The 27,969-nt window shown below is 32.7% G+C and overlaps 1 protein-coding gene across 1 annotated transcript; it reads right to left on the reverse strand.

Moving 5' to 3' along the window:
* Positions 1-192: 192 nt before the first annotated feature.
* Positions 193-27,959, reverse strand: Hs3st-A (Heparan sulfate 3-O sulfotransferase-A). Its single transcript, XM_089698639.1, has 9 exons — positions 27,729-27,959; positions 9,148-9,178; positions 8,105-8,303; positions 7,596-7,764; positions 4,102-4,245; positions 3,524-3,739; positions 3,076-3,293; positions 2,754-2,911; positions 193-2,670 (listed from the first exon to the last, which is right to left on the reverse strand). Exons 3-9 carry the CDS (start codon positions 8,209-8,211, stop codon positions 2,465-2,467), a joined length of 1,218 nt encoding a protein of 405 aa, XP_089554765.1. The 5' UTR covers positions 8,212-8,303; positions 9,148-9,178; positions 27,729-27,959; the 3' UTR covers positions 193-2,464.
* Between the last annotated feature and the right edge of the window lie 10 nt (positions 27,960-27,969).

A 27,969-nucleotide genomic window follows, 5' to 3' on the forward strand; every position in this document is an offset into this window, starting at 1 on the left:
CAAATTGTAATTTTTATTTATATTTATTGAAGACGTACAATTAACTTATTTAAAGAAATTTAGAAGATATTTACAAGGTTAGAAATACTTGGAAAAATGGTTTTAGTTTTATATAAATAGAATTAAAATATTTAAATAAATAACAATGAATTAAATAAAATTTACTAATATCTAATTATTATAATAGGATGACATACAAAAGAATTGAAACGATTCGTAACTAAGTACAAAATTATTGCCCTAATAAGATTTAACTACATAATATTATATGAACGTGCACAACATTTAACAGTGATTAAAATTATATCTATCAATAACTAGTGAATTAGAGCTTAACCCAAGTTAACTTTTTTATACTTAAATAATATAACATGATAAAGAAATTTTAATTTAACCTACAAACTTAACCAAATTCAAGTATTGATATGCTTGATATTCTTGTATAAATACATTTTGCTGAAACTCTGGTGAAAATATAGCTTGGAAAATGCTTGGAAATAAATATTTTTTGTTCCTTTTGTCTTCTTCGTATTTGATATAATAAGACATAAGTTAGTAAATTTTTGTATATAATTTATATTGTGTATAAATTACTAATACTGAATTACCGATTTAATTTATTTTGTAATAATTTATAAATGGTGCTTTACATTATTTACATAAGTGCTGTCTGTATCTTTCTTTGTATTTTCTATATTATGTAGTTTTATAGGTTTCGATGAATGGATGTAATTATTTTTATATTTCAAGATCTTTAAAATATAAAATAAATCTTTATTTCACCTTATGATTGTACAATATTGAATATGAGGCTCTGGCTCTCTTGCTAGGCATAGCCTGTGTTAAGAGAGCCAGTCCCTTACCTTAATAAGCTGCCTTAATACAGTCATCGTGGTCTTGATAAAGGTAAAAATTCTTTATAAAGGACATTTTATTGTAAAAGATAATATAAATAAAATATATAGTTTAAAGAAACTTGCTTAAGTAATATGATCAAAAGTTGAATTTCAAGGCAGTTATGTTTTGATTTATTACCAGTAATTAATGTTAGTAGAGTTTCAGCCATAGTTTCAGCAAAATGTACCTATCCACGTAGACTGTCGTCATCTTTGATAATTTTTATTCACTAACTATAACTATCAAAAACATTTGAATCACAATGTATCGTATCTTTCGTGCGTGCTTACATTATGTTTTGATCTAAAGGATTAAAATTATACAAATATTCGTTGATCGTGAAGTTTGGATTGCAAGCGTATTTTCTAAAATGAAATATATCTGCTTTCGAAATTCGAGTGCTTTTTGGTCTTACGTGTCTAGAGTCCGGTGTCGAGATGCCCTCTGATATACCTCCTTCTTCCTGTTTCTCGCAAATTACCTATGGACATTTTATGCTAAATAGGCATTACTTAGACTTAACTAACTCTTCAGTCTTGGACGTTACACTTAAATAGAAATACTCTAAAACCCGCGTCGAATTATTCATTTTATTTTTAAAAATATATTTAATAAAATCAGCGTGTACTGTTTTGTATGCTATAGCGTGATTCATAATACATTCACACGTCAATAAATCCTATGAAGTATGTTAGCATCGAAAAAACAGTATATAGACACATAGATATTTTGGAAATAACCCTAGATTCTCGTAATCAAAGATCTCAACAACATTATAAATAGCTACCGTAAAAACTCCTATGGCCTGATAGAATTTGGACAAATTTTTAAGACTGTAGGAAACCACATACACTAATAAATAAATCACATTAAGACACATTGCACGACCAGAAATTACAACATCTAAAGAGAAAGCGAAATGTACACACATTTTTACGAATTATCATCATTAGGTAGGTCTAAGCTATAATTACTTAAGTACTATTAAATTAATCAATTCTAAAAGAAAATCATCACAAACATGTAAATTCATATCTGTAAATCTAATAAACGTTGTATAAGGATCGCACACAATACTTAATTATATATAAAAATATATTGCTCAGGGTTTCAATGGGTACGGTTTATCAAATCAGTACACTATAAATTGCCTGTATTATAATCCTATTAATAAGTCGGTATAAAACACTAAAAGAACTTAAGCATTCAAAAAAGGTCATCTTTTACTTGATCCTTAAATTTTTGTTCCCACACCGAAACTACTAATCCAGAACAATTATAAAATACGATATACTTACGAAATCAACAAAACAATGAAACTATAAACAGCCAACAATAGTAACGGTTTTGTAAATAAAATAAATATTTTAATTTTGTGTATAAATAAAATATTACAATATTTTAAAATTGCTTAGACTACAATATGCTAAAATGTATACATAAACATTTTTAAAAATTCTTATTGACTAGTGATATGTTTACTTTGATATGTAAGAATTACATTGATATGTATCATCACAATTCACAACGACTTTTTGACGTTCTTATAATAATTGGGCTCGTCGGCTTAATCCTCCGGCCAGCCGAGGTCTTCGCCCACGAGATCATAAAACCTTTGATTGTGTTGTACGAAGAATTTGCGCAGTTTCGTTACAACTGCAGGATCCACTCTGGGGTGCTTCCGACCTTTAGTTTCCCGCAGGCACTTATCCGTCGTATCGTTGCGTAAGCAATAAAATCCCTTTGTTTCGTTGAAGTAGAAGTTCTTCCTGCCTGTTGTACAACATCGTAACATATTAATTGGGTACTTCAACGCATACTTTTAGAAGCTAAGCAGTGATTGAAGGCATATTTACCAATTTTATGTTCGAGACCGAGAAACTTCTCGATGCGACGAAGTTGCGGGACAGGATCTTCAATCAACTGATCGCCATTAACCACCAAGATTTGCTCCCTTGGGAACACTTCCAGCCAACGATGCAAATATGCGTGATAGAGAGATATTGCGATCGGCCTAAAATAAAAATATTATTAATTATGTAAAAGAAATTAAAGAGGTGTTAAATTAATTCAACGCTATAGTATACCATTTTTTTATTCAAAAATGAATGATTCAATATGATATTGTCTAATATCGTCTTGGAAAATAGAAAGTGCTATAAAGCAACAAATACTTACCGATATGCAACATTGATAGAACCATCCGGTGATATCGCGAGATGTTCAAACGGTTTGGTAGCGTCTGACAGCGGGTGGCCCGGAGATGATAGCGCGGGCGCAGACGGCGTAGCGCGGCTTCGTAGCTGCGTGTAGTCGGAGATCGCGCGAGTCACTGGCTCGCGCACTATCAGCAGTAGGCGGACAGAGGAGTTCATAGCTCGGACACGTTCTGGTACCTAGATATATTGTATAGAATAAATAAACCTTAGAGAATGGTACGTACGGACCATATGTAATTAATTTGTAACATATTCCATAAAATCGGAGAGCTTTGTCTTTTAAAAACTCTACATCGATTCTTAAATGTTTAGGAATCGTTTAAGTACTTATAATCGTAAGCAAGATATAGATTTGGTAATTCTTTACGTCGAAACTTAAAGTAACAATAACATTGAAAAACATTTACCTCAGGTGTTACAAAGTAACTCGGACTCTTCTCGATTGTAATTTGCCCTTTAAATGAAAGAGGCATTTTACTTCTATACCATTCGAGACCCAGAGCATAGTTTTCGTCACGATCGAAGAAATGCACTTCCCCTGATGCCTTTTGAACCATTGGGTGGAGATACAACATCTCGAGCAAAGCGCGGGTTCCACATTTGCGCACTCCGATGATAAGTGCCTGCACGAGGAAAATATTTAAAAATATATTTAAATTCCGTAATTAGCTCAAGTGGAGACAACCGCAATGAGTGGGTGTCGAAAAGAGTTGCAGTTGTTATTTTTAAACCGTTTCGTTCGGTGTTTATTTACTCCTTAAAGCAAAATACTAGAATTTTTAGGAGACATAATTTTTAAATTTAGCAAATTTTGTGTTTAAACACTGAACTTTTGAAGCAAATATTTAAAAGTAGAACCATTTTTCTCGGGAATATTTTACGGAACTTGCAACGTAATTAGGGAGAAAGTCAGTTACTCTCTTATAGATATCAGTAGCTCTTCCCAGACATGAGCTTAGAAATATATGTGTCAAGAAGTTGATACCTGGGGTAGTCTTCGGGCAGGTCGTGGCGTCCGAGGAGTTTTGATCCGTTTTCTTAAGGCCATAGGGTGGCTTATCGTCCGACTGCCCTCTTGATTTTGTAATATCTTACGACCCTCGCTGGCAGCTGACGCTATACTCGCCGCCTGTGGAAATACACAGCTAGAAATTCTTAGTGCCCTAGTTAAAAATATTTACTTTCGTGAACATTTTTCAAATAAGTTCTTGCATTGTAAATTATATAAAGAAGTGTTTAGACCATTATAGAAGAATATAAAAGGTACCGGGCTTGTATTATATTCGTTCTATAATAATAAAAATAATATGAAAAAGCAAATTCAAAACTCGTCTGCGCCAAACCGATTTGAATAAGAATTTTTTCCGCTCACGCCATAGAACCGTTCGTAAAATTTTTGCATTAAAAATTAATTTTTCAGCGTTACTGGCGGCAGAAGTTGGGGAAGTTTAACCAAGAGGAAACAAGTTATTTGTAACTCGTGCGAGGATAAAAGCTTCTAGTTAATAACTGTGTGAAAGTTTTCCTTCGAAGAATCTTAGAAGTAGTTGTGAATATAGAACTAACTATACTGTTATTAGCCCATGTTTGCTAATAAGTCTGCAAAGCATACGTTTAAACGTGTTTATACTGGCAACGTTTAACTATATCGGATAAGAATTTTCTTGGTAATAGTACCATATTAAAAGAATTAGATAATTCTTATGTAAAAAGCCAGAAGTGCCGATAATTACAGGATAATACACTTCTCCTATTTTTATTAATCTAGTTACTAGTAGTTAGCGAAGTTGTAAATCTAAATCTTTAGCCCAGGAAAACGACAATTGCAAATCAATGCTACAATCAAATAAATAATCCATTCCGTGAAATGTGTTCTTCAAATATCAAAGCGTTGAATAGACAGGGTGTCGAGATAAAAATCCTTGCGGTTCTGGGTCAGCTCTATTATTCTTCCGATTGAGTCCGCTTTGTGCTTGCAACATTTCTGCACCACTTATTCGAGCACTCCACAAATGTGTCGAGACTTGAGGGTCCTTGTAAAACTTAACCGGCATAATTGAAAGGGTGATTGTACGTGTGTATTCTAAAAAGAGGACACTTTTTCATAGTTCCTTGGAGACTGTGTTTTATTACAATGCTAAATAATAATTAATTTAAGTCAAATAGAACGATGTTTTATTATGAGACTGAGATGAGTCCTATTGTTTTGTCTTTTACAAACTTGGGTAACTTTTGCCTGAGTTTTCTGATTTTAATTTAAATGTCTCGATGCTTAAGTCTTGTCTTTATTTTTATAGAATAGTTTCTTTTGTTTACGTGTAAATGATCTATTAAGATATGAATTATTCAATACTCATTTAGCTTTCTTACTAGTGTAAAGCAGTATAAAACCTGCCTTTGACTTTTTACTATTACAAAAATAACCTAAAACGCGTACAATTGGCAATATCTATCATTGTACAAAATACGATTTCCATATAAAAACTTTCCATCTGATTGTACGCATAGCCAAAGATTTATTACCTAACTTCTTGTATCGCTATATTACTACCGTACATATCGTAAAACAACTCTAACTTGAAGCCTGAACGAAGAGGCTATAAACTGATACGGCTGCCATACACTGATTTTGACTTCAAGCAAAAATAACCCGTAAAAGATTTTATTACGAATTAGATTAGCTTATTTTATATCGTGAGTCAGAGCTGATGCTATCTGAATAGCAAGAATTTAATTATTTTCCAACGTCATTGTGGTGGTTTTGGGCTTGGCAAACGACATACGTAAAATCTATATTAAAAGTGCCTATCCTATTCGTTTTGCACGTGTAGTGAATAGTGACATGAAGGTATAACACAATTAAAACAAAACGAAGATTTTTTGACAAAACTTTAGTCGCATAAACGCTCGTAATATGTGCGTATAAGGTATGAAAAAATATGAAATGTTGTATGTATGTAATAACGTAAGGACCGATGCAAAAGGTTATCCATCTAATTTGGCCGTAAGCGAGCTCCTTCAACTCAAGAAAATATACAACTCAACTTTCGAGTGCTTTTGCCCTTTCTTTCATATGGATACTTTCCACAAAATTGTTAGAATAGCTAGGCAGTAAATTACACCTTAAAAATAAAACCTATAAAAATCTTATTGTACTATAAAATTGAAATATATACCATGAACTATAAGCGTTTCATACCTATAAATTTAATTTTTAAATTACTTCAGAAGGGCTGCATTATGAAAAAGTTAATGGGACTATTAAATTGTTTCGTGTACTTACTGAGATTACGGTTTACGACTTATCATAAATTTATGGCGTAATTACTCTTATTACTTTATATTTTATAGTATTCTTGACATCTGGTATTTTTTTACTTTTATTAATTTTGTAAATTAAAAAGTACGAGATGAAATATCTTGATATTGTGTATTATACATTTTAGTGAAAACTCTTACACATGTAATTAGGTAATGATTGACTCAAAAGTATTGAATTTCTTGATACCAAACAAAACTTTATTAAGAAGAAAGTTGGGCTGGGCTTACTTCTTGACATTTATTATATACTAGCTTTCCACCCGAGGCTTCGCCCGCGCAGTCAAAGAAAAACCCGCATAGTTCCCGTTCCCGTGGAATTTCCGGGATAAAACCTATCCTATGTCCCGGGGTAAAAAGTAGCCTATGTCCTTTCTCGGGTATCAAAATATCTCTATACCAAATTTCATGCAAATTAGTTCAGTAGTTAAGGCGTGATTGAGTAACAGATAGACAGACAGAGTTACTTTCGCATTTATAATATTAGTATGGATATAGTAAAGGTAAATTTTCTTTGACATGGTTTGATATAACGGAAGGATCCTCTCTCAAACAAGGAGGGTGTTAATATGATCCGCATGCTCGTCCCGAAGGACCCTTTCATCTGTTTAATGCAATCTCCAGGTAAATCATATTCAAACGGCTACTTTATGCAAAATATATATGTATATCGTCTTGTATAATACATTACCGTAATTGGCATTAACTAAACTTATACCTATATGAATAATTTAGATCAGATCTACCTTATCAATTAATTAGAAGCAAATTTACAGGTTATTTATGTTTAAAGTAGTAAAATTTCCTAAAAGGGAAGATCCTCGATTATTAATGTTAATCTATCTTTACTCAGCAGAAAATCGTGGTATTTTTGTGCACTATTGATTTGATATATCACACAATCACAATCTAACCCATAATTTTTTTATTTACAGGTACACAATGACCAATATTTATACGAGAAATAGGGTAGATAGTAGTAAAGCTATTTGCTTATTTCTTGTATGCTTTGTATGCTTTAGCCGCAACACACCAACTTTAGGCGACGCGTCTGCTCGTTTGCTATCCTATAGCATAAAAAAAAAAAAAAAACACCGACCACCAACATGCTCCTACACATTAATACAAGAACTACTACTCTACTGTTAAATCTTTAGTTACCTGTATGCTATAAAGCGCGCTGTCATACAAGACATGGAAGGTCAGGAAGAGCGACAGCAGCGTGACGGACAGGAGGGCCGCGGCGAGCTTCGGCCGCGACACTCCGACCACCAACACGCAGTCCGCCAGCTCGCCGTCTGCTGGTCGGAACGCTGAACGAGGTAACCATCTACGATAATAATAAAATGTTAATCTGTGTATATTTTGTGCTAAAAAGCGAGCAAGTTATAAAAGTTTGTAATATGGTTGTGGAATAGCGTTTTGAGAGAGTGATGTCTGAAATAGAATACATATTTTGGTTATTGGACTTGATCGTCGCAAAATCGCGAGTTATTTGTTCAAAGGCCAGAGGGCGAAGGTTTCGCAGATAATGCTTATTGCAATCTTTACGTAAATAATAGGAATATGGATTAGTATATGGAATAATTGTGTTTTACTTTTATCTTTTCAAATATCCAGAAATTTTAGTTATAGATATATTATGCCTATATAGACAATTGTATACTTACAGAATATCCAGTGGCAGCGACTGCGAGCAGCTCCTGTACTCGGGCCGGTATTTGGGCACACCCTGACTCAGGTGCCCACGGGACTCCATGGGGATCCCATCTGACATGCTCTCTGTGTCGTGCCCTCCCTACATCCTCACTCGTGGTGGTTCTAACGCTTCAAGCGTCTACATTTCATTATACTTTCTTGAAATTATGTCTGAAATGTTCTTGTTTAGTTTAGAATGGATTTTATTTTAATCAAGAAATGTATCAAGACATGTAGCTATTTACTACTTACTAAATATTTTGCGTAAAATCATAAATTTTAACCAAGAAGACCATAGAAAGTTTTGAAGAATATTTAATGTATTTCAAGCGTTTAATATACATCATTATAGTGATAATATTCTTAAAATTTTATACTTAATGTAGAAAGAAGTAAAATATTTTCTTATTCTATTAATTTATAATCCTCAAGTCAAAAGTTAAACCCCTTTTAAGCCTCATAACATTAATTCCACTGACACATAAATGAGCGCAAAATAGTTTTGTACTTAGAACTGGAGCAACAAATGGGGAAAATGTACAACGCATTTATATTCTTATAATGAGCATCTATGCTGGTACTTCCCACTTTATTATGAATAATACAGGCTAAGGCCTGTTGGCTACCGTCCAGAAATACTCATGCTGTGCGTTCCGGCAATTCCTTGCTAATATACTACCGGAGCCTTTATCTGTAAATTACATTTATGGAAAAAGGAAATTGTCTTTTTCCACGAACTATCGTCGCCTTACTCTATTGAATCTTTATATTGATATATACAGCCATATAGTTACGATTCAATATAAAAGTCACATTCAGGAACTCAAAATTCAACAACAAGGTGCTCATTACAGATAAATTTCACTGCAATATAAATAAGTACCCAAATAGAAAATAACTATTTCCAAATGCAACATGTAATTAGGAAACAATCCACCGGAACATAAACAGTTTTATTGTGCTAGAGTGGGCAATAACTTCCATAAACGATCTCAGTGGGATATTTACTACATACCATATTATACGTTGTCGCTTTTCACCGGTACCTGCAATAACAGAAAATACATATAACTATCGTTCTATAAATACATTGCAATAATCAATAGAGCAACAGGATGAATATTAACGATAATATTTCATTTCTAGGAACTGTAGTTTATTCTCGATAACGACTTACACATACTTTGTAATAAACTAAAGTCAAATAGCACTTTAATGATTTAGTATGTGATTTATATTACAAAGAGCAAGAAGGTATTCCGAATATTTTCTTTGTATTGAAATATAATATACGTAAACGCTCATGTCTATATATTTGTGAGCAATGTCAGAAAACAAAGTTGGTGAAAATGTGCTAATTGAATAATTAAAACGCTAATTATAATGCTGTATTTGTTTCTCTTTGCCCTTTAAAAAACATTCCTTGTCATTTTAACTACTCATAATATATTATTGGTAACAGAACCTTTCTCAATTTAAAACTACTGTATTATATTATAATCGAACTTAAACGAGCTAAAAGCTATCATTTACGAATACACAAACTTCGCAGCTCAAAGCTTCCTTCATTTTTAATTTTTATTCACCTATAAGCTTTTGTTAAAGAAATAGCTCTACGTATTTTACTTTTATTCCATTTAATGTGATATAATACCCTTGTATGATTCCATGTAAAAAGTAAAATAGGTTTTTCATATTTCTCTCTAGACAACAAGGATATTTTAAATTAAATTATGTAAACGTAAGATAAAAGGTAACAAACTACACGATAACACAGTCTAACTCCAAGATAAATATTTTCTAAAGACTTTGATTGCCAGCATATTATATGTATATTAATTAAATTATTATTAGCATACGCATTACACAACTACGTAATGTTTGTAATTACTATCTACTGACTAGATAGGTTCAACATAAATTGCTTTAAATAATTAAAGGAAATTCATTAATATATCAAATTCATTATCGAACCAATTTGTTGTATTAATTCAGGCAGGTAAATAGGTTACCCAACATGTATATAGCCTCTACAGTGGTTAATATTAATTGCATTTGTAACATATGGCTGAATCATAGGGGACAATGTATCGGTACATTAAATCACTAAGTATTATTAATCATCTATGAATACGCATTGTGGCAGATAACAAAAGATCAGATCAAACAAAAGGTTACGTTAATTCCCAACCTGTGAATTGTATTTATACTTAATCTAAGCAAGCGTAAACAACCCCTAATGATACTCCTATCAAAGAACACAAGACGGAAAAGATAAAAGAACATAGAATTGAAAATTAGCTTTGTCAATACAAAAAGTAAGCAACTCAAACTTCGTAGAGGGGCTTAAATTGTTGGCAATGAAAAGCACCTTTATTTTCGGTGTTTATTTAATAATGTTGGCGATATTTTTCTACTAAAATGCCTTTTCATTTATTTTAAATGTGTATCACGATGATGAACGTTGTATAATGTACATTGTACATACATAACTAAATCATTACAATACAGGTATGTTAAAGCAAGATATTGTGTACATAATATTATGTGACATAACATATTGCAAAGCTAGAAGCAATTTCCATCTAACACATTCCATTTCAATACACCGCAAATCGAACGTAAATGCGACCCTCGTAATACCTTGAATAAATATAATATGTTGGAGTTTTTAATGTCGCTGCGTCCGATGGCCGCCGGTGAAGGCCGGGTCAAGGCAACAATGCACCAAGTATTTATACCTCCCTAGCTTACTAGTATGTCACGCTTACGACTTACAGGAACGCTATTTTCACGAAGGCCAGGCGCCAGCTTGGGATGGTCTAGCCTTGACGGCTAAAACTGAAAACGATCAGACATTTACCAAATCGATTACGAACGTGATTCGAGAATATCTAGAAATCTAAGAATTACTCAAACGATAGTCACAACTTTGAATGACGTTAAAACAACATTTTATTACACGTTTAAAACTAATTTATTACACAACATTTTATTACACGTTTTTGTTTTTAATCTGAAGTTAATGAAACTTTTAACAATTTAACTGTTATTGTACAAGTTCTTTAACAAAAATAAAGCTATAAACTTATTTTCTCCTTGAATCGCTGCCTACAGTTGTTTAATTTATAATTCACATTCCTTTTATACGGCTTTACAGAACAAGATTGTAATGTAATTAAAAAATTAAATAGGACCGCGGAGGTTCTTTTTACGACCGATCATAAAACGACCCTCTGCACAATATAGAGTTATGAAAATAGGCACTTATGGTAGCATATTTTGATAATTGAGTTAATATTATTTTAAAACAACAAAAAATATTTTAACTTAAGTTTTTCACGTCTCAAAGAGTACAAAAAATACGTCCTTATACTTGTACTTCTTCCTACACAACATCTTTTTGAAAAAAAGTCTTTGTAATAAGTGTCTAAAAACCTTTACTGAATAAAATATTTTTATTCAGTAAAGGTCATACTAGATTTATGACAATAATTATTATATAACAACAATTAACGACAGTAAGTGTGTAGGAGTAACTCGATTCAACTCAGTGGACAAGATACTGTTGTATTGTAAAGAAAAGGCCAAGACATTGAGCACATAAAGGCTCCGAAAGGTCGCTTTCTGTTGTATCTCCATTCAATGCCTCAAGCCTTTGTGCCATAAAATAGCGGTTGTTGTCGTTTTTATTTACCGACCAACGTTTGTAGAGTAGTTTTAAAATGTAAATATTCTTTACCACACCCCGTGGGGATCACTTGTTTTATTTGAATAATGCCCAAGGGAGTTTAATGTCCCGGCTACCAAATAAATGGACATTAAGTGATGGTTAGAAGTCGCTCTTAAGACGATACACAAAAAAAAATCCACTGCTTGGCGGGCGGAGTCTAATAGCTCGCTATCGCGAACGCGGGTGTGCGCGAAGTCATTCTTGCATACTCGCCGCGCTGCCGCTGGCCGACTCGGGACAAACATGTATGGAGTCGTCATACAGTTATAATATTGTTATACATATATTTAATTGTTGATTTATTGGTTTTATTTTCTTGCTTATAAACACAAAATTATCTTCTTTTTAACAACTACTTAGACATTATTAATAATTATTTATTATTATTATTTCGTAATGTTTACTTTATTACAAAATAATACAGGTTATAAATAATCTTTAAAATAACAAAAAATATTGTTACTCTGAAAAAATGAAATGGTACCTAATTACGCGGACTTCTGAATTGATTTAGATAGAATTTGATGCTGACGTAGATATTACATCATGCCCAGAAATGAAAGGTACTATTTCTGAAAGAAGTTATAAACCCTAATTCTTCTCAGTCAAAGTCAAGAGTGGAAGATATCGCTAATACAGTAAAACTGATGCGAAACTTTGGATGATAATTTGTATATTTTTTTGTTAGTTGTTACTTAATCACGTCAAGACTACATTACCAATTTTGATAAAATATAGCTAATTGCCTGGATTTACACATAGGATACTTTTTATCCGAACTGAACACTTCTGTGGGATAAAACAGGATTCACGGTATAACCTAATTCCACGCGGGCAAAGCCGCGGTCGGAATGATATTTTTTTAAATAAAAAAATTGTTTAAAAAAAACACAAAATATATTGACGCATGTATTTATTTTTTGCACTCTATTATAATTGTAATTATTCATTACAAATAATCAAAATAAAATAGCCAGAACAAAGTTAGGCCCTGGTAGGATAGGTAGGCAGGTACAGCAATGTGAGACGAACACTGGCTTATTTATACCAATAATAATGTATTATAAACATTAAATTAAGTTTACTTTCTAACAACAAAAATACATAATATTAGCTAATGTGAAAACGAATCAACCAATCATCCCACAACAATGAAATGTGCACACAAATATTCATCCAAATCGGTTCATGTGATTAGGAGGAGTGACTGCAGCGCCATCCTCCGGGCCCAATTGTGTTTCCAGATTACCCAGGAACTCAATTTAATATACTTACACAAAATTTTTCGAAATGAAAACTCACATTACTATGTAAATATGAATATAAACCGGTTTTAGTACTAAGCAATTTCCCGCACAGGTGTAGTAAGTATAAATGAAATAAATATCAACATCAAATTCTTTATACAACATACTTATCTACCACCTACTAAGAAATTCTTGAAATTTTTTCGTATTTTTTTAAAATATAATACTACTCCAACGAGCTCCTGTTCCATAATTCCATATTACGTCCACCATACTTCCACTAAGTTCACCATGATTTTTTATTTCTTTGCACTTTGTTGCTTTTTGCTAAAAATGGAATCATGCGATAAAACCAGTAGAGCGTTGATAACATACATTTTTGACTGAATAAAGGTACTTACGAAGGAGTGGGTTCACATTGTGAACAATCAGTGGGTTTATTTTCCTTCTGGATTCCGGATTTCTGAAAAGATTATTTATGCTATAAATGAAAAAATCTTACACATTCGTTATGTACTTAAAACAGGGGTACATATCAAACATCGTCTATAATACAATTATCATCAAATTTAAAATAAAACCAACTTACTTCATTAATTTGTTCCAATTGTAAGCATTCTTTTTCCTCCAACCTTTATGTTTCTTCTTCTTAATTTCTTTATTGTCCCCATTTGTCTCATTTTGTCTTATCGTGTTGTCACCCTTTTTTACGATTGCGCGAGCGACACAAGTTCCCCGTGTGACGGCCGTAGCGGGAATGACTCGTGCAGCGATCGGGGTAGGAAGGTACAGGGCGGCTCTCGCTATATTGGCTGGTCAGGCGCTAATTTCAAGTATTTCTTGTTTATTTCAAAACCATTGCATATTTCAAAATTCTAACACGGTAGACGTATAGGTTGTATATTTTATAGTTAATATCCAAAAAGTCGTAACTTTACGTTTGTTATTTTGAAGATGCCAGAGATTAAAAAAAAATAACAATGAGAACTTTGTATTTTTTTTCTATCGAGAAAATATCATGGAATCATGTTTCTAAAACGGTAGACGTATTGTGTTACTATTGAACTTTCTTGTCAAGAATTTTCATCACGACAACTTTAATAATATAAAAATTACGAAGGTTTAAAAAGGGCCGTAAATGTTAGAAAAATTAATTCATCACCTTAATACCATGAAGATGTTAGAAAAAAAACGAATGTTATGGGTTATGATTTTAATAATTTCCTCCAGTAATTACTTCTTCTTTTTTTTGTTATTTGATACACAGCATAGTCTCCGTACCTGTGTAAGCTTGAGTTTAAGTAAATAAGGTCATTTGATAGTAAAAGTCATTTGATAGTAAATACCTTTCAACCACATTACATCCTAACTAACGTGGTTACTTTGTCATTTTATTACGTTACAGTTTTTTTACCTCTATTTTTTTGAGACTAACATTCAATACACAGTAAACTTAATACGAAATTGATCACAACACCTGCGGGCGACGCGTTGATAAAATATTCAAAAGCAAAATGATGTAACGTAATGCAACAACACGATTAGATAGATCGTTACAAGACACATAAGACGGTACCATAATAGCACCACTCCGTCCGCGACGGGTTTATTCCTATTATCATAAAGTACGGAAGCCATAAAACAAAGCCTGTAGGAAAATTCAGCTCACGCCCTTACGTCGATACACGGCCAAATTGTGAAAATGGAAAGCGCTCTACAGCAGTATTTCGTTTCATAAGCTAAGCCCGTCATAATGCGAAGGCGAATAAAAATGTACCACGTGATGTTCTACCGCTTTATGCTGTAAATGTGGCCATTACCGTCCTTCATGAAAATAAATATAACCCGCAAATTGTCTACAATTACCAACACGCTAAACTTCTTCTACTTACGAAATTAATCAAATTTCCTTGTATCATGAAACTTTAAAAAGTTTTAAATGTCTAGGTTATTGCAATTATACAGTACTACCTAAATTGACGATACCTATTTATCTGTTAATTTGTAAAAATAAATTAAATTTTTAATATCGCATAACGTATTGTATTATATTAAGATTGGTCACTGGGCTTTAATTTATACCCATTTTAATTTAAGTTAAATAAGCATACCCGGAGTATTAACTTGTATAAGCTGTAAGCACGTGTAACCATGTTAAAGCAAGGACTTTCACAATTTCCGCAAGTGCTCTAACAATTTTATGTATCCCTCTGTACACCTGAATTTTTAAAGAAAATTCTAACAGTTGGTGCTACACGTCACGGTAATGAATATTTATGTGACATACATACATCATAATCTACCTATATCACCTTAGCATATTCATGAATTTTACAATTTTGTAAAACCCGGATCCCTCTGATTTATGTACATTTTATTACAAGCTCAGTTAACAAGCACGGACTGGCTTTAAAAATTTAATATTTTTTCATTAGTTTCATTAATTTTCGAACATAGTTTACAAATTTATGTATTGAGTAAAATACATGTTAGATAGATAAAGGGATTATAATGATTTGTCTTTATTTTACAAATCAAAAGCGAATCTTTTCTATTTCACAATGACCAAAAGCGTTTCTGAAAAAGTATTTATTCAACATTTGAATATCTCTCAACTGTTTTTAAAGAGAAATATCCCGCAGTGAACATTTCAATTCTAGTTTTACGGTCTACATTTAAAAATGAATAAATCTTACTTGGCCGAGTTTTAGTTTTCCTTGCGCTTCAAAAAGTCAGAGCAGCTGTAAACTTGAAAATCTTATACAAGTACAAAATTTTAGTAACATTACGTGGGACGATGTATGTAAAATATTCTCTTTGAATCGTCTATTCCATTGTGAAGTGCCTGAGTAAAAATTCCTTGACTTATACAATGTGAAGTTACTGTACGTGTTTCTTAATTGAACATTCAATAATTAAACTGTTAAATTTCAATCATGTCTTTAATTTGTGTCATATTCAAATGTAGAGCTTGATTTATTTATTTCGAACATAGATAATAAATACTTAAAGCTGTTATCAAAAAAGAAAAAAAAACTAAGCAATAATTAGGCTTTTAATGACTTTTGTGATAATAACGTCATCAGAAAATATATAGGCTATTAGAAAAACTTATTTTGAATTTTAGTGCACCACAAACGTACTTGAATAAAGGCAAAAATTTCGTGTTTCGTAAGGATTGTAGTTAAGTTGGTATGTTATAGAAAAATTTCATTAAAAATTAAAATATCGCCGTGAAAACTAATTAGGGAACACGCTTCTGAATATAAATTAAATCGCGAAATGTGCACGAAATGTAAACTTTATCGTGGCTATACAAAGTTTAACTATGGTATTTATGAAAGAAACAATGTTGCATGCGTATACTGAGGTCGCTTCTGAGGCATATCACCGCTGGTACTGCTTTATTATGAAAATAATCTAATTGCCAACTAATCGCTTTTTCTGCTAATTATTTTATTCATATTGTATGATCGTTAACATATTAAGATATTTTATAACGCAGGAACTGACTCTGAACGCTGGGAATTCTATAAACGATAATATTATGGGGGAACTTTGTATGCATAATATAAACAATTTTTTTCAATTCAAATTATTTAGTTTAGCGATTTGTAATTGTGTTTTGTTAAGGCTAGTCTTTATACATATAAATATTGTCAGTATTATAGAATAAATTAAACGATAAAATATCACAAACTACTAAAATAATAGTCTATCACAAACAAATTATGAATAACGTGGCGATATTCCAGGAACACGGAAAGTTTTCTGAATAAAAGAATATTAAAGATGAAAAAATATTAATCGACAGATAGCTCCGGGCGAACCAAAGCCCAAAAATAAAATGCTATTGTTTTTGTTCAAATTGCGTTCGTTTGATATTAATGATAACTTTTATAAATCTCATTATTGGTAGACTCACATATAATATTTTATCAAATTCAAATTCAATTAAAGATATGACACAAAACATGTTTATCAAAAACAAAGCATGCCAAGCGAATGTTTCTATGCTGTTTATAATCCAAAAGCAGACAATGCAAATAACCGTCTCAATTTGATACAAACACGACATTGAAAACTCAATGTTGCTTGTAATTATTATTCTTCATAATCATGATTGACGGCAAAGGGGTAGCTATGGTACGTTAGTATTTAGCAACGCAAATTCTGTTTCTGTAACTAAATATATTATTCAATTCTACGCAAGTTATGCTAATCAGTAACAACAATGTTTCAATTTCTGGCATTTTGCCCGCAATAAATCATATAGTTTTCCTACTTTGTCAATTATACAGAAGTCAGAACAGATGCTTAATTCCTTATTTTATTACTACGTTTAATAATACATTCTGAAAGTAAAATGAAGCATGTAATTCTAATAAACCGATATTTTTATGTATAGTATCATTCGATTTTAATCAAAAGATCTACTATCTACAATAATAACTGTAATATTCTTTGAATCGAGTTCAAATCAATCGAGTACCTATATGATATTATAATATATGATGTTACATAATATGTATTTTGTAAAATTGTAAAACTGTCATGATTTAAAAGAGCAACTATGGAGTTTCTTGTCGGTTCTTCTCCGTAGATACTGCTTTCCGAATCGGTGGTAAATTTTAAAATATGTAATGACGTTTCAAAAGTGCTTCTATAAGAAGTCTAATTGAATAAATAAATGTTTGAGTTTGAATTTGAGTTTGACGACTCATATATTTACGCCCACACTTCATGGTCTAAAATACAATTACGGCTCGTAACAAAGCCTTTTCGTTCCTAAAACCTTGCTTTTCACTTTTTCGTGAAATACGGTGTATAATTAAATAAACTATTTACGTATGCATACGAAATTTGTATGTGATTTGTAAACTAGAAAAAGTGCTTTCTTCCCTATATTGTTTTCCGCTGCCATAGTTGAATAAATAGTTAGATTCTTATCAAAATCTAGTTTTAGCCCGAAGAATTGTTTCTATAGAAAAAAATATGTAAGATAATGTGTATCTTCTCCTCTTACCTTCAAACATTCTTATTAGAACGAAGCGAAACTTCTTTAGGCGCGTTGAGAGTAAAATTTCAAGGTCGCGTCATGGCAATACCGTCACGTCATGGAGTAAGGCGATGATTATGGTATCTTTGAACCTTGCCATAAAACGTTCCACTCCTGACATGTGTGCTGACACACGCTCTTTTTTTGCACTATTTAATTTAACAATATATATTTGGATAGAATCTATTTTTGCATACCTATAGATGGCATATGATACTTGCTAAATATCTAGGACACTTAAATCAATCATTCCAAGAACCATTGTTTATATTGAATACATAAACACTTCCTTCACAAATTTCTCTTTAACACATTCTTTTTTTTACAACGAAATATTAAACCTAAAAGTCTATAAAGTTTCTAAGGAATTGCAATTTATTTCACTCTTGGAATTTTATGTTTCTACTTTAAAACAATAAACAGTTTTTACAAATATGAACCTTTTTGGCAAGTTTTCAGCATTGCGATTAACCTAAATAAACACGTGCTATAAAGTCAAACGTTTAGTTGTAAATAAAAGAACTCACACAAAGAAGCCATCTTCAATAGGTTCTTTATTAAATACTCTTGATGCTGTTAATATTAAAATGAGATGGAAAAACTTTCGGAAGATTTTCCTTAATTTGATTACGTTTACCTTCCCTCCAATTTCCTTGTTCTTTTTATTATATCCTATTTTGACAATATACCAGAAAAGATATTTATGAGTAAATGTTTTATTTTTCATACAAATAACAAACACTAAACCTTTATTACTATATTATTTGCATCCACGGTGCAGTCTGAGCCTAATGTAGAGAGAATAGAATATTATATTTAAACACAAACACAAAAGAAACATCTTTTTAGCAGATATATTTCAAAAAAGAAATATTTTTTTATTATCATATCAATTACTGTTGAGTTTTTTGTTTGTACCAACACTTTGGCGGGACGTAGTCCACTTTGAACAAAAATTGTACAACTTTAAAATGTATTTTATACACGTGGCATTTAACACGTTCACTGCGGCATGTCCAGTATCGGGCCATCAGCGACTACACCACAGTGCGGCGCCCAAAATCGCAGTTTTCACCGTGGTGCGGCGAGGTTTTTTATATGTTAATCAATGACTAGAAAAGAGACAAATATATTTTTGTGATCACAGTTTGAAGTAGGACTCAATTTCGTTTAAAAATCGTATGGCAAAATATTGGACTAACGCATAGAAAAGAAACCATTTCTTTTGTGTGCGGCATGTCAAATATTTTGCCATGTACAAGCACCTCATGCCGCACTGTACTGCGAGCGCGCCGCGTGTCAGTCTCGCATAGTGATGCACCAGGACCGAAGCACTTTTCTTTTGAGTTTTTTTAAACGACAATGATACCTTAGAGGCTTTAGTTTTTTTACTTTCTTTTATTTCGTAGCATAAATGCAAAAATGAGATGACAGTTGTGAAAATAATATTAAACATTAAAACAATAGTTACTGAACAAATTAAAACAAAAGTTACTGAACAATTTCCTGATAGTACTCTATCAAGTACCTTGTTTTATAAGTGTTTGTTGCGGCAATAAGGATCGTTTTTGCATAAACTGTGTTTTTGTGTTGAAATGAAACGTCTTTCCTCTATTGAATCTGTTTTATTACTGATTGAAGCACACAATGTAATAAGTGACATCTTAGTCGTGAACGTAATTAATAAAAAACCGAACATACCGCCCACCAAAGGACTACACTAGTCCTTTCAAATAACAATGAAATTACCTAGTCTCCTTAACTTACAAATAAAGCGGCATGCTGTATGAATTAACAAGATATAACACCTTAAAAATCAATATATACCTTAAATGTGAATGTTATATACTTATTACATTGAACATTTGTTTACAATACTATAACTTTTACTTTAATTTTTAATAATTTATGAAATACACATACGTTGCAGGCTTTGTTATTTATATTTTACTTTACACACAATTTTATACATTTTTATGACAGTTTTATATTAAATATTGGTGTACCTATACACATAACAACAATACAGATAGGTTTTACATTTTACACTTTATAATTAATCAAATACACATACATATACCATAGCAAAAGAACAATTACATGCGAAATGAATTGACTCGCGTATTTTAAATGATTAATTGATATCTGTATTGATAGGAAGATAACATAATTTAGATACACTTCTTTTAATTATACTATCACCGCTTTTTACACTATAAACCCTAGTGAAACCGTCTGGCCCCGGGTGTTTGGCAGTGATACGCCCTAATGCCCATTTGCCAGGTGGCAAATTAGGTTGTTTAATCAAAATAACATCACCTACTTTAAATTCATCATTCTTCTTCAACCATTTTGTTCGCTGTTGCAAACTGGTCAAATATTCAGTTTGCCAACGGCACCAAAAATCATTTAACATTTTTTGACAATATTGCCAACGAGATAAATGTGTTAATTTAAGAGATTCTAAATTTGGTTGCGGTACAGTGATAGGTGCTTCCCCGATTAAAAAATGTCCAGGAGTAAGTGGATTCAAATTATCATCAGTTGAGTTCAGAGGACACAAAGGTCGTGAATTAAGACAGGCTTCGATGTCACACAATACTGTAGACATCTCCTCGAACGTTAAATTGTTGTTAACAATGCGCTTCAGATGAAATTTAATAGACTTAACGCCGTCCTCCCAGAGTCCTCCGAAATTCGGTGAGTATGCTGGAATGAAGTGCCATTGCGTACCATCGTTAACTAAAGTGTCAGCAACATCATTGGGCAGTTGTAGTTTCGCTTCTTCCCAGGCTTCCCTTAATTCCTTATCAGCACCAATGAAGTTACGACCTTGGTCACTCCATAAATTTGCACACCTTCCTCTTCGAGCACAAAATCTTTTAAATGCACCTATAAATGCTTGTGATGTTAAATCACCAACCAATTCCAAATGGATTGCCTTAGTAACCATGCATATAAAGATGGAGATATAGGCCTTTGTGGTCTTCGCGCCTCTTCCTCTGTTCATTAAGATCTGAATTGGACCGCAAAAGTCTACGCCAGAACTAAGAAATGCTCTTGCAGGTTTTATTCGAACACTAGGCAAGTTCCCCATGATTTGAGTCCTTGCCTTAGCGTTTTCTTTAGCACATATAAGACAACCATGAATGTGTTTTTTTATTAAACCCTTTGCTCTAACAATCCAATATTTTCTTTTAAGGTAACGTACATCATTAATTGTACACCTCCATGCAGTGTCTTCATATGAGCTTCAGCAACAATAAGAGGAATAAGAGAATTCTGCTTTCCGATAATTATGGGATGTTTAACGTCTTCTCTTATGTCTGCATTTCCTAACCTTCCGCCCACCTTGATAATTCCATCTTCATCCAAATAGGGATTTAGTGTCTTAATCTTGCTGATTTTCTTCACCTGTTGTCCTTTTTCTAATGAATCCATTTCTTCTTCGAATTCTTCCCTTTGTACTATTTTTATACAAGTATTCAATGCCTCATCTATGTCTTCAGTTGTTATTTTCATGTCTTCTTTATTCTTTTTAAACCTTAAAAATTTCTTACAATAAGCTATTGTTCTCAATAATTCTTTTAATGTATCAAATTCTTCAAATTTCAATGAAATTTTATCTTGTATAGTATTTGCTAGTGTGACTGTATTAATAGGGATCTTCTTTTCTTCTAAATTACTTTGTATAAATTCTGGTCTCTCTAGTTGTAGTTCATCGTTTCTTAACCACGTGGGACCTTTCCACCAAATGTCACAGTTTATAAGATTTATAGCAAGCATTCCTCGCGAAGCTATATCTGCTGGGTTATCGTGAGATTGGACATGATACCATTGTTCCTTATTAACTGTAGAAACTATCTCAACTACTCTATTTGCGACGAAAGCTTTCCATCTTGAAGGTTCATCAAATAGCCAAGCAATAACAATTGATGAATCTGTCCAAGCAAAAACCTTGGATGTTGGTATACGCAGTGATTGTGATACTTGCTTCAAAAGTTGAGAAAGTAATAAAGCTCCACAGAGTTCAAGTCTAGGTAATGATATCGTCTTAAGTGGTGCAACCCTTGTTCTTGCAGCAATTAGACTTGTACTATAAGTTCCATCATCATTTCTAACACGACAGTAAACAACTGCAGCATAAGCTAATGTCGAAGCGTCTGAAAACCCATGAATTTCAATTGTATCAAAATTTGTATTTACTGTTCCAAGCCATCTATCTATAGTAATATCCTTTATGTTTTGGAGATCATTGCGAATATTCTTCCACTCTTCTTTTATAAAAATATTAAGATCCTCATCCCAGTTTGCTTTTTCAAGCCATAACTTCTGCATTAAAATTTTAGCTAAAACAATGCAAGGTGCAATCCATCCCAATGGGTCAAATAATTTTTGTATATCAGAAAGAATATTGCGTTTAGTTATAATAACGTTATGGTCATCTATCGATTCTAAACTAAAATTATATTCGAATCGATCCGTTCCCAAATTCCATTGAACACCCAATGCCTTGACAATACCATCCAATTTAATATCTAAATGCGCCTTTGTAGATCTATCATTTGCTTCTAAAGATTGTAAAAATTCTGCACTATTAGACGACCACTTTTTAAGATCAAAACCTCCTCTTCGCAATAGTTCCGTCAAATCTTTTCTTAGTTGAATACATTTTTCTAAATTATCACCACCAGACATGCAATCGTCTACGTAAAAATCTTCATTTAATATTCTAGCAGCTTCAGGAAAATGATGACCTTCATCAGCAGCAAGTTGTTTAAGTGTTCTTACAGCTAGGTATGGAGCGGATGCTGTGCCGAAAGTGACGGTAAGTAATCTCATATCTTGTATATTTTCAGTTGGATCATTTCGCCAGACTATTCTTTGGTAGTCCACGTCATTCCTATTCATCCATATCATTCTGTACATTTTCTGAATATCCGATACGAAACAGATTTTATGAGTTCTCCACCTCATAATAATGTTTCTAAGATCTTCTTGCAATACTGGACCAGTTAAGAGTTCATCATTTAATGATATGTTGTTAGTACCTTTACAGGAAGCGTCGAACACAACTCGAGTCTTCGTGGTCTCCTTATCTTGGCGTACAACGGCGTGGTGGGGTAAGTAAACTGCCTTTTTATTTATTTCCTTTTCAGGTACTTCTTCAATATGTTGTAATTCTTTGTATTCTTCTATAACTTTCAGGTATTCATTTTTCAGATCTGGATCTCTTTTAAATCTTCTTTCTAATTGCAACAATCTTCTTACAGCTACTTCTCTCGTGTTTCCTTCAGGTGAAAGCAGCTTTTCAGTTTTAAAAGGTAATGTAACTATATATTTTCCATTACTATCTCTCTCATGTGTCCTTTCATATATATTTTCACATAGTTGTTCTTCTTTAGTTAACTTTCTATTTGTATCAATATCTATCTCCCATATAGTATTAAGTAAGTCATTAATATTTGAATCACTAGTTAAATTTGTAACCATTAAAGACTTATGTATAGTGTTAACTTTCATATTAATTCCACCCATAATGATCCAGCCCAGGTTGGTATTTTGAGCATATATAGTACCTGAGGGACCCTTGATTAAACCTTCTTGTAGAATTTTTGTGTATTCATTTACACCTAATAAAAGATCCATACAACCTGACTCATAAAAGTTTGGATCTGCTAAATTTAAATTGTTAAAGTGTACAAGCTCATGTTTAATACTATTTCTCGAAGGTAAGTTTATTTTTAAATACTTTGACATCACGTAGGCATGTACTGGTAACTCAAACTTAGGTTCCCACCGAGACAAAATATTTACTTTGACTTCATTCTTTACATGTACCTTCAAAGACTCCATGCCAGTAACTACCATATTAACCGGCTTGAGCTGTAACTTTAAGACTTGTGCAACTCGTTGAGTAACAAAACATGCCTGTGACCCTGAATCTATTAGTGCCTTAAGAGTAGTAGTGTGTCCATTTTCACCTTTAATGACTACTACCGCAGTTGCCAAGAGACTTACCTTATGTTCACCATCTCCTTGACTATGTAAAGACGTCATTGTAGTATGCACCTTCTTCTCATCTACATCGGTCCGCATTGATGTCGACGGTTGTGTAGTAATCTCGGATACCGACGAATCTGTACCTATATTTGATCGGTGTAGAAGAGAATGATGACGCTTTTTACATATGTGACACGACAAAGGTATACGACATTTAAATGCCGAATGACCTGGGGCCAAACAGTTAAAACACAATTTCTTACTTTTTACATATTCAACACGTTCATTACAATTCAGTTTAGCAAAAGATTTACATTTACACAGATTATGATTCTCATTACACATTATACAATTACATTTCACAGAATTCACGGACGTACCTACATGAAAAACGCGTTCTTTAGTGGACCTTACAGGCGGTGTAATTAATTCTAATGTACGAAATTTAGACTCCAAATACTGTTTTAAATCTAACCACTTCGGTAACTCTTCAATTTTTGTGTACGCAAATTCCTCCCACGCTTTATGAGACTCTGGGTCTAACTTCTGCACTACAAGAAATATTATAATCGGATCCCAAGAGTCGATGGATACATTTAAATTTTCAAGACTATTTAAAACTTCATTAGTAGTATCTAATAATGATTTTAACTGTGAAGCAGTTTGCGACATACATTTTTTCTGAGAAAAAAGTCTTTTTAATAAAGAGTTGACAATTAAACGTTTATTTCCGTACCTTAATTTTAATGTTTCCCAAGCCTGTGTATAATTAGCATCGGTAATTCTAATATTACGTAATAAACTTTCTGCCTCGCCTGATACACTGGACTTAAGATAATGTAGTTTTTGTACCTCGGACAGCGTACTGTTGTTGTGCACTAAACTTAGGTATAAATCATTGAATGTCGGCCATTCCTCATAGCTCCCGGCGAACGTAGGTAACTCAATCCGCGGCAACCTCACTCGATCGTTGATGTGTACCACGGTGCTGTCCTGGCTGGACTCCAGGGCTGATGCAGTGGATTCCATGTTCAATAATTTATCCTTCAAATCAGCGAGTATGCATAAATAAAGGTCCTCGTGAATGTAAAATTCTTCGTTGACGAAGTATGGTAAAAGCGCCTTTTGTTCCCGCGGCGTTATCTTAACTAAATCTAAGTGTGCGCTTTGAAAGGTTTGCCAATAATCCTCCAAATGTTTAATTCTCGATTGTATATATCCTTTGGATAGTCTTTGTTTAGGACACTTAGATATGTTAATTTGCGTTTTTTTGATGAGTTCTGCCGTACTTTCCAAAACACGTATGATTTGTTCCGTATTATTATTCGCCATCATAAATATTATCTTTCAATAACAACTTCGTAACAAATAACGCTGTATAAAGAGCGTCTTATCGCGATCAATTGCACGGGTGCTTCTTTTGTTCTTCGATTGTAGCTCAGATAATCCGGTACGAATGCGACCATATGTTGCGGCAATAAGGATCGTTTTTGCATAAACTGTGTTTTTGTGTTGAAATGAAACGTCTTTCCTCTATTGAATCTGTTTTATTACTGATTGAAGCACACAATGTAATAAGTGACATCTTAGTCGTGAACGTAATTAATAAAAAACCGAACAGTGTTTTTTTTTTTTTGTATCGACGATCTCGTTATCTGTTAACAAACAGACTGAAATATACAAAATTGATTTATATCGATATCGATGTTTTATTTTACAGTGTTTCCCATCGCTATTACTGTAAACATGCCGTATCAACGCAGTGCGGGATGGCAAATAATTTTTCACAAAATCAGGGGTTTACATTTTCCCTCATATCTTTTAAACTATTGAGTCAAACTTTTTATTAATATTTCATGAAATTATTAACCTTCAAAGTCAGAAGGTGCGATGTGATAAAAATGGCTCATGACGCACAGTGGTGAACTTGCCGATGTGAAGTATGGAAGACATGCCGCAACAACGGTAAGTTTGGCATTTTAGGTGCCGCAGTGAACGTGTTAACCTCTACAAACTAGCCTTAACCCAAAAAATTGCCATGAGCGCTTTTTATAACTATATTTATAAAAGAAGGGAATTCATTCCATAATCCAATCTATTCAACTAAGAGTAGAAGATATAATCTAGTTTTTAGATTTTTTATCAGAATCTCGGATGCGGATGGAATACAACGCGAAGAAATCTCCTGGAAATGAGATTTCTGTATTCATAACATTATAACATATTACATTATGGCTAAAATAAAAGTGGGATTTAAAATATAATTCTCAGGTTGCATGATAAAACACCGTTTACTTTAGTGACAAAATTTCATCACGACAAGGTCAGTTTTTATTTTGTTTTAAAATATTTTAATATTCACCAACAATCCAGTCTTACTCCAAACATACATAAGATTTCTAACACGCATTGATTTGCCTCATGTCTTGCTTGTCAGAATGCAATCATTACAGTCATAAACTTATCAAGATGTTACTGCATAATAATTTAAACAAATTATAGCAACATGCTTGTCGTTCTTAAACCCTTTAACAATAGTGAATATGATTGTTTATCATTGTTCTAATTGTAACGATGAAGTTCAAAGCTACTATAAAATAAGTAGTGTTCTCAATATGCATCTGCTACCAGAAGCTTAGTCATAACTTTAAATTACACAAAATTTTCTGAACAAATTTTATGAAAAGCCGCGCGGCCGCTCATCGCTTGCTCGTAGCAGTCTCTCTGCAGTAAGATAATCATATTTTCAGAAAGCTCAATACAGAATTATCCGTTAGGATATTTGACTATAAAAACAAAGTGAAATCCAATGATTGGCACAAAAAAGCTTAAGGAAAACGGTATCGAAATCATTTTCTTCTCTTACGTACTATGAATGGTAGATAATTAATACCGTATACAATTTCCTCATCCCTGTTTATGAAAATATTTCTGTAAAAATTATGAATAAAATTAATATACGTGCATTTCATTCATTCTCAAGGTTATACCTAATATGTAAATCTATTTAAGTTTAAAACGGCTTGGTATTAACAGATATAGTAGTATCCCAAACGTGGCCTCATATTTCTAAGCGTTTAATGTAGCTTAAAGTACTAATAGTAATAGTAAGATAGTGCTACGAATGTCTACGATAGTAGCAGCGTAGACTCCGTAGACGTTATTCCTCTATGAACATCACGTCGCTATTATATAAATTAGAAAATATTAAATAAATTGTTTATACTATAATTTTTATTTGTTTATTATTTAGACTGGGCCCTTATTTTATGAATAAAATTATGTTTATATAATATTTATGGAATCCGCTTTCGTGACCTTCCAAGGCCAAATACTATATTATAGATTGTAATCCTGCAGTATGTAATTCATTGCTTTTGCTTAAAGCCTACGAAAAGAGATTTTAATCTCTTATCAGCTATCGTTACGACGTGTTTACTACATACAATGACTTGTCATGCTGTGCGCTACTGTTCAAGGTCTAAGCTTTGGCCTTCGGCGTGTTCAATATCTATTTTATTGCATTAAATAAAATATATCGTGTTCGAACTTACCGCTCTTAAAACCTCGAATGCAATACAGCTTTTGCACAATCTCACATGACACAACAAAAGTCTTTAACTCTCGTCACACGCGACGTATCGTTTTACGAATCGTGTTCAGTGTCTATCGTTTTGTTTAAAAATCGTAATATGTGAACTGTGTAGCGTTTTCGCGGTAGGTTTTTGTTGTGTTAGAGGTTGTGATCGGCAGCCGTGATGGATGGTGCGAGGCCGAGCGGTACCTCCGGTGCGA

The sequence above is a fragment of the Colias philodice genome, chromosome 9 (assembly GCF_061535455.1).
Source record: "Colias philodice isolate Cphi_HAF_F1 chromosome 9, ilColPhil1 Martin Lab GWU primary, whole genome shotgun sequence".
Taxonomy (NCBI): Eukaryota; Metazoa; Arthropoda; class Insecta; order Lepidoptera; family Pieridae; genus Colias; species Colias philodice.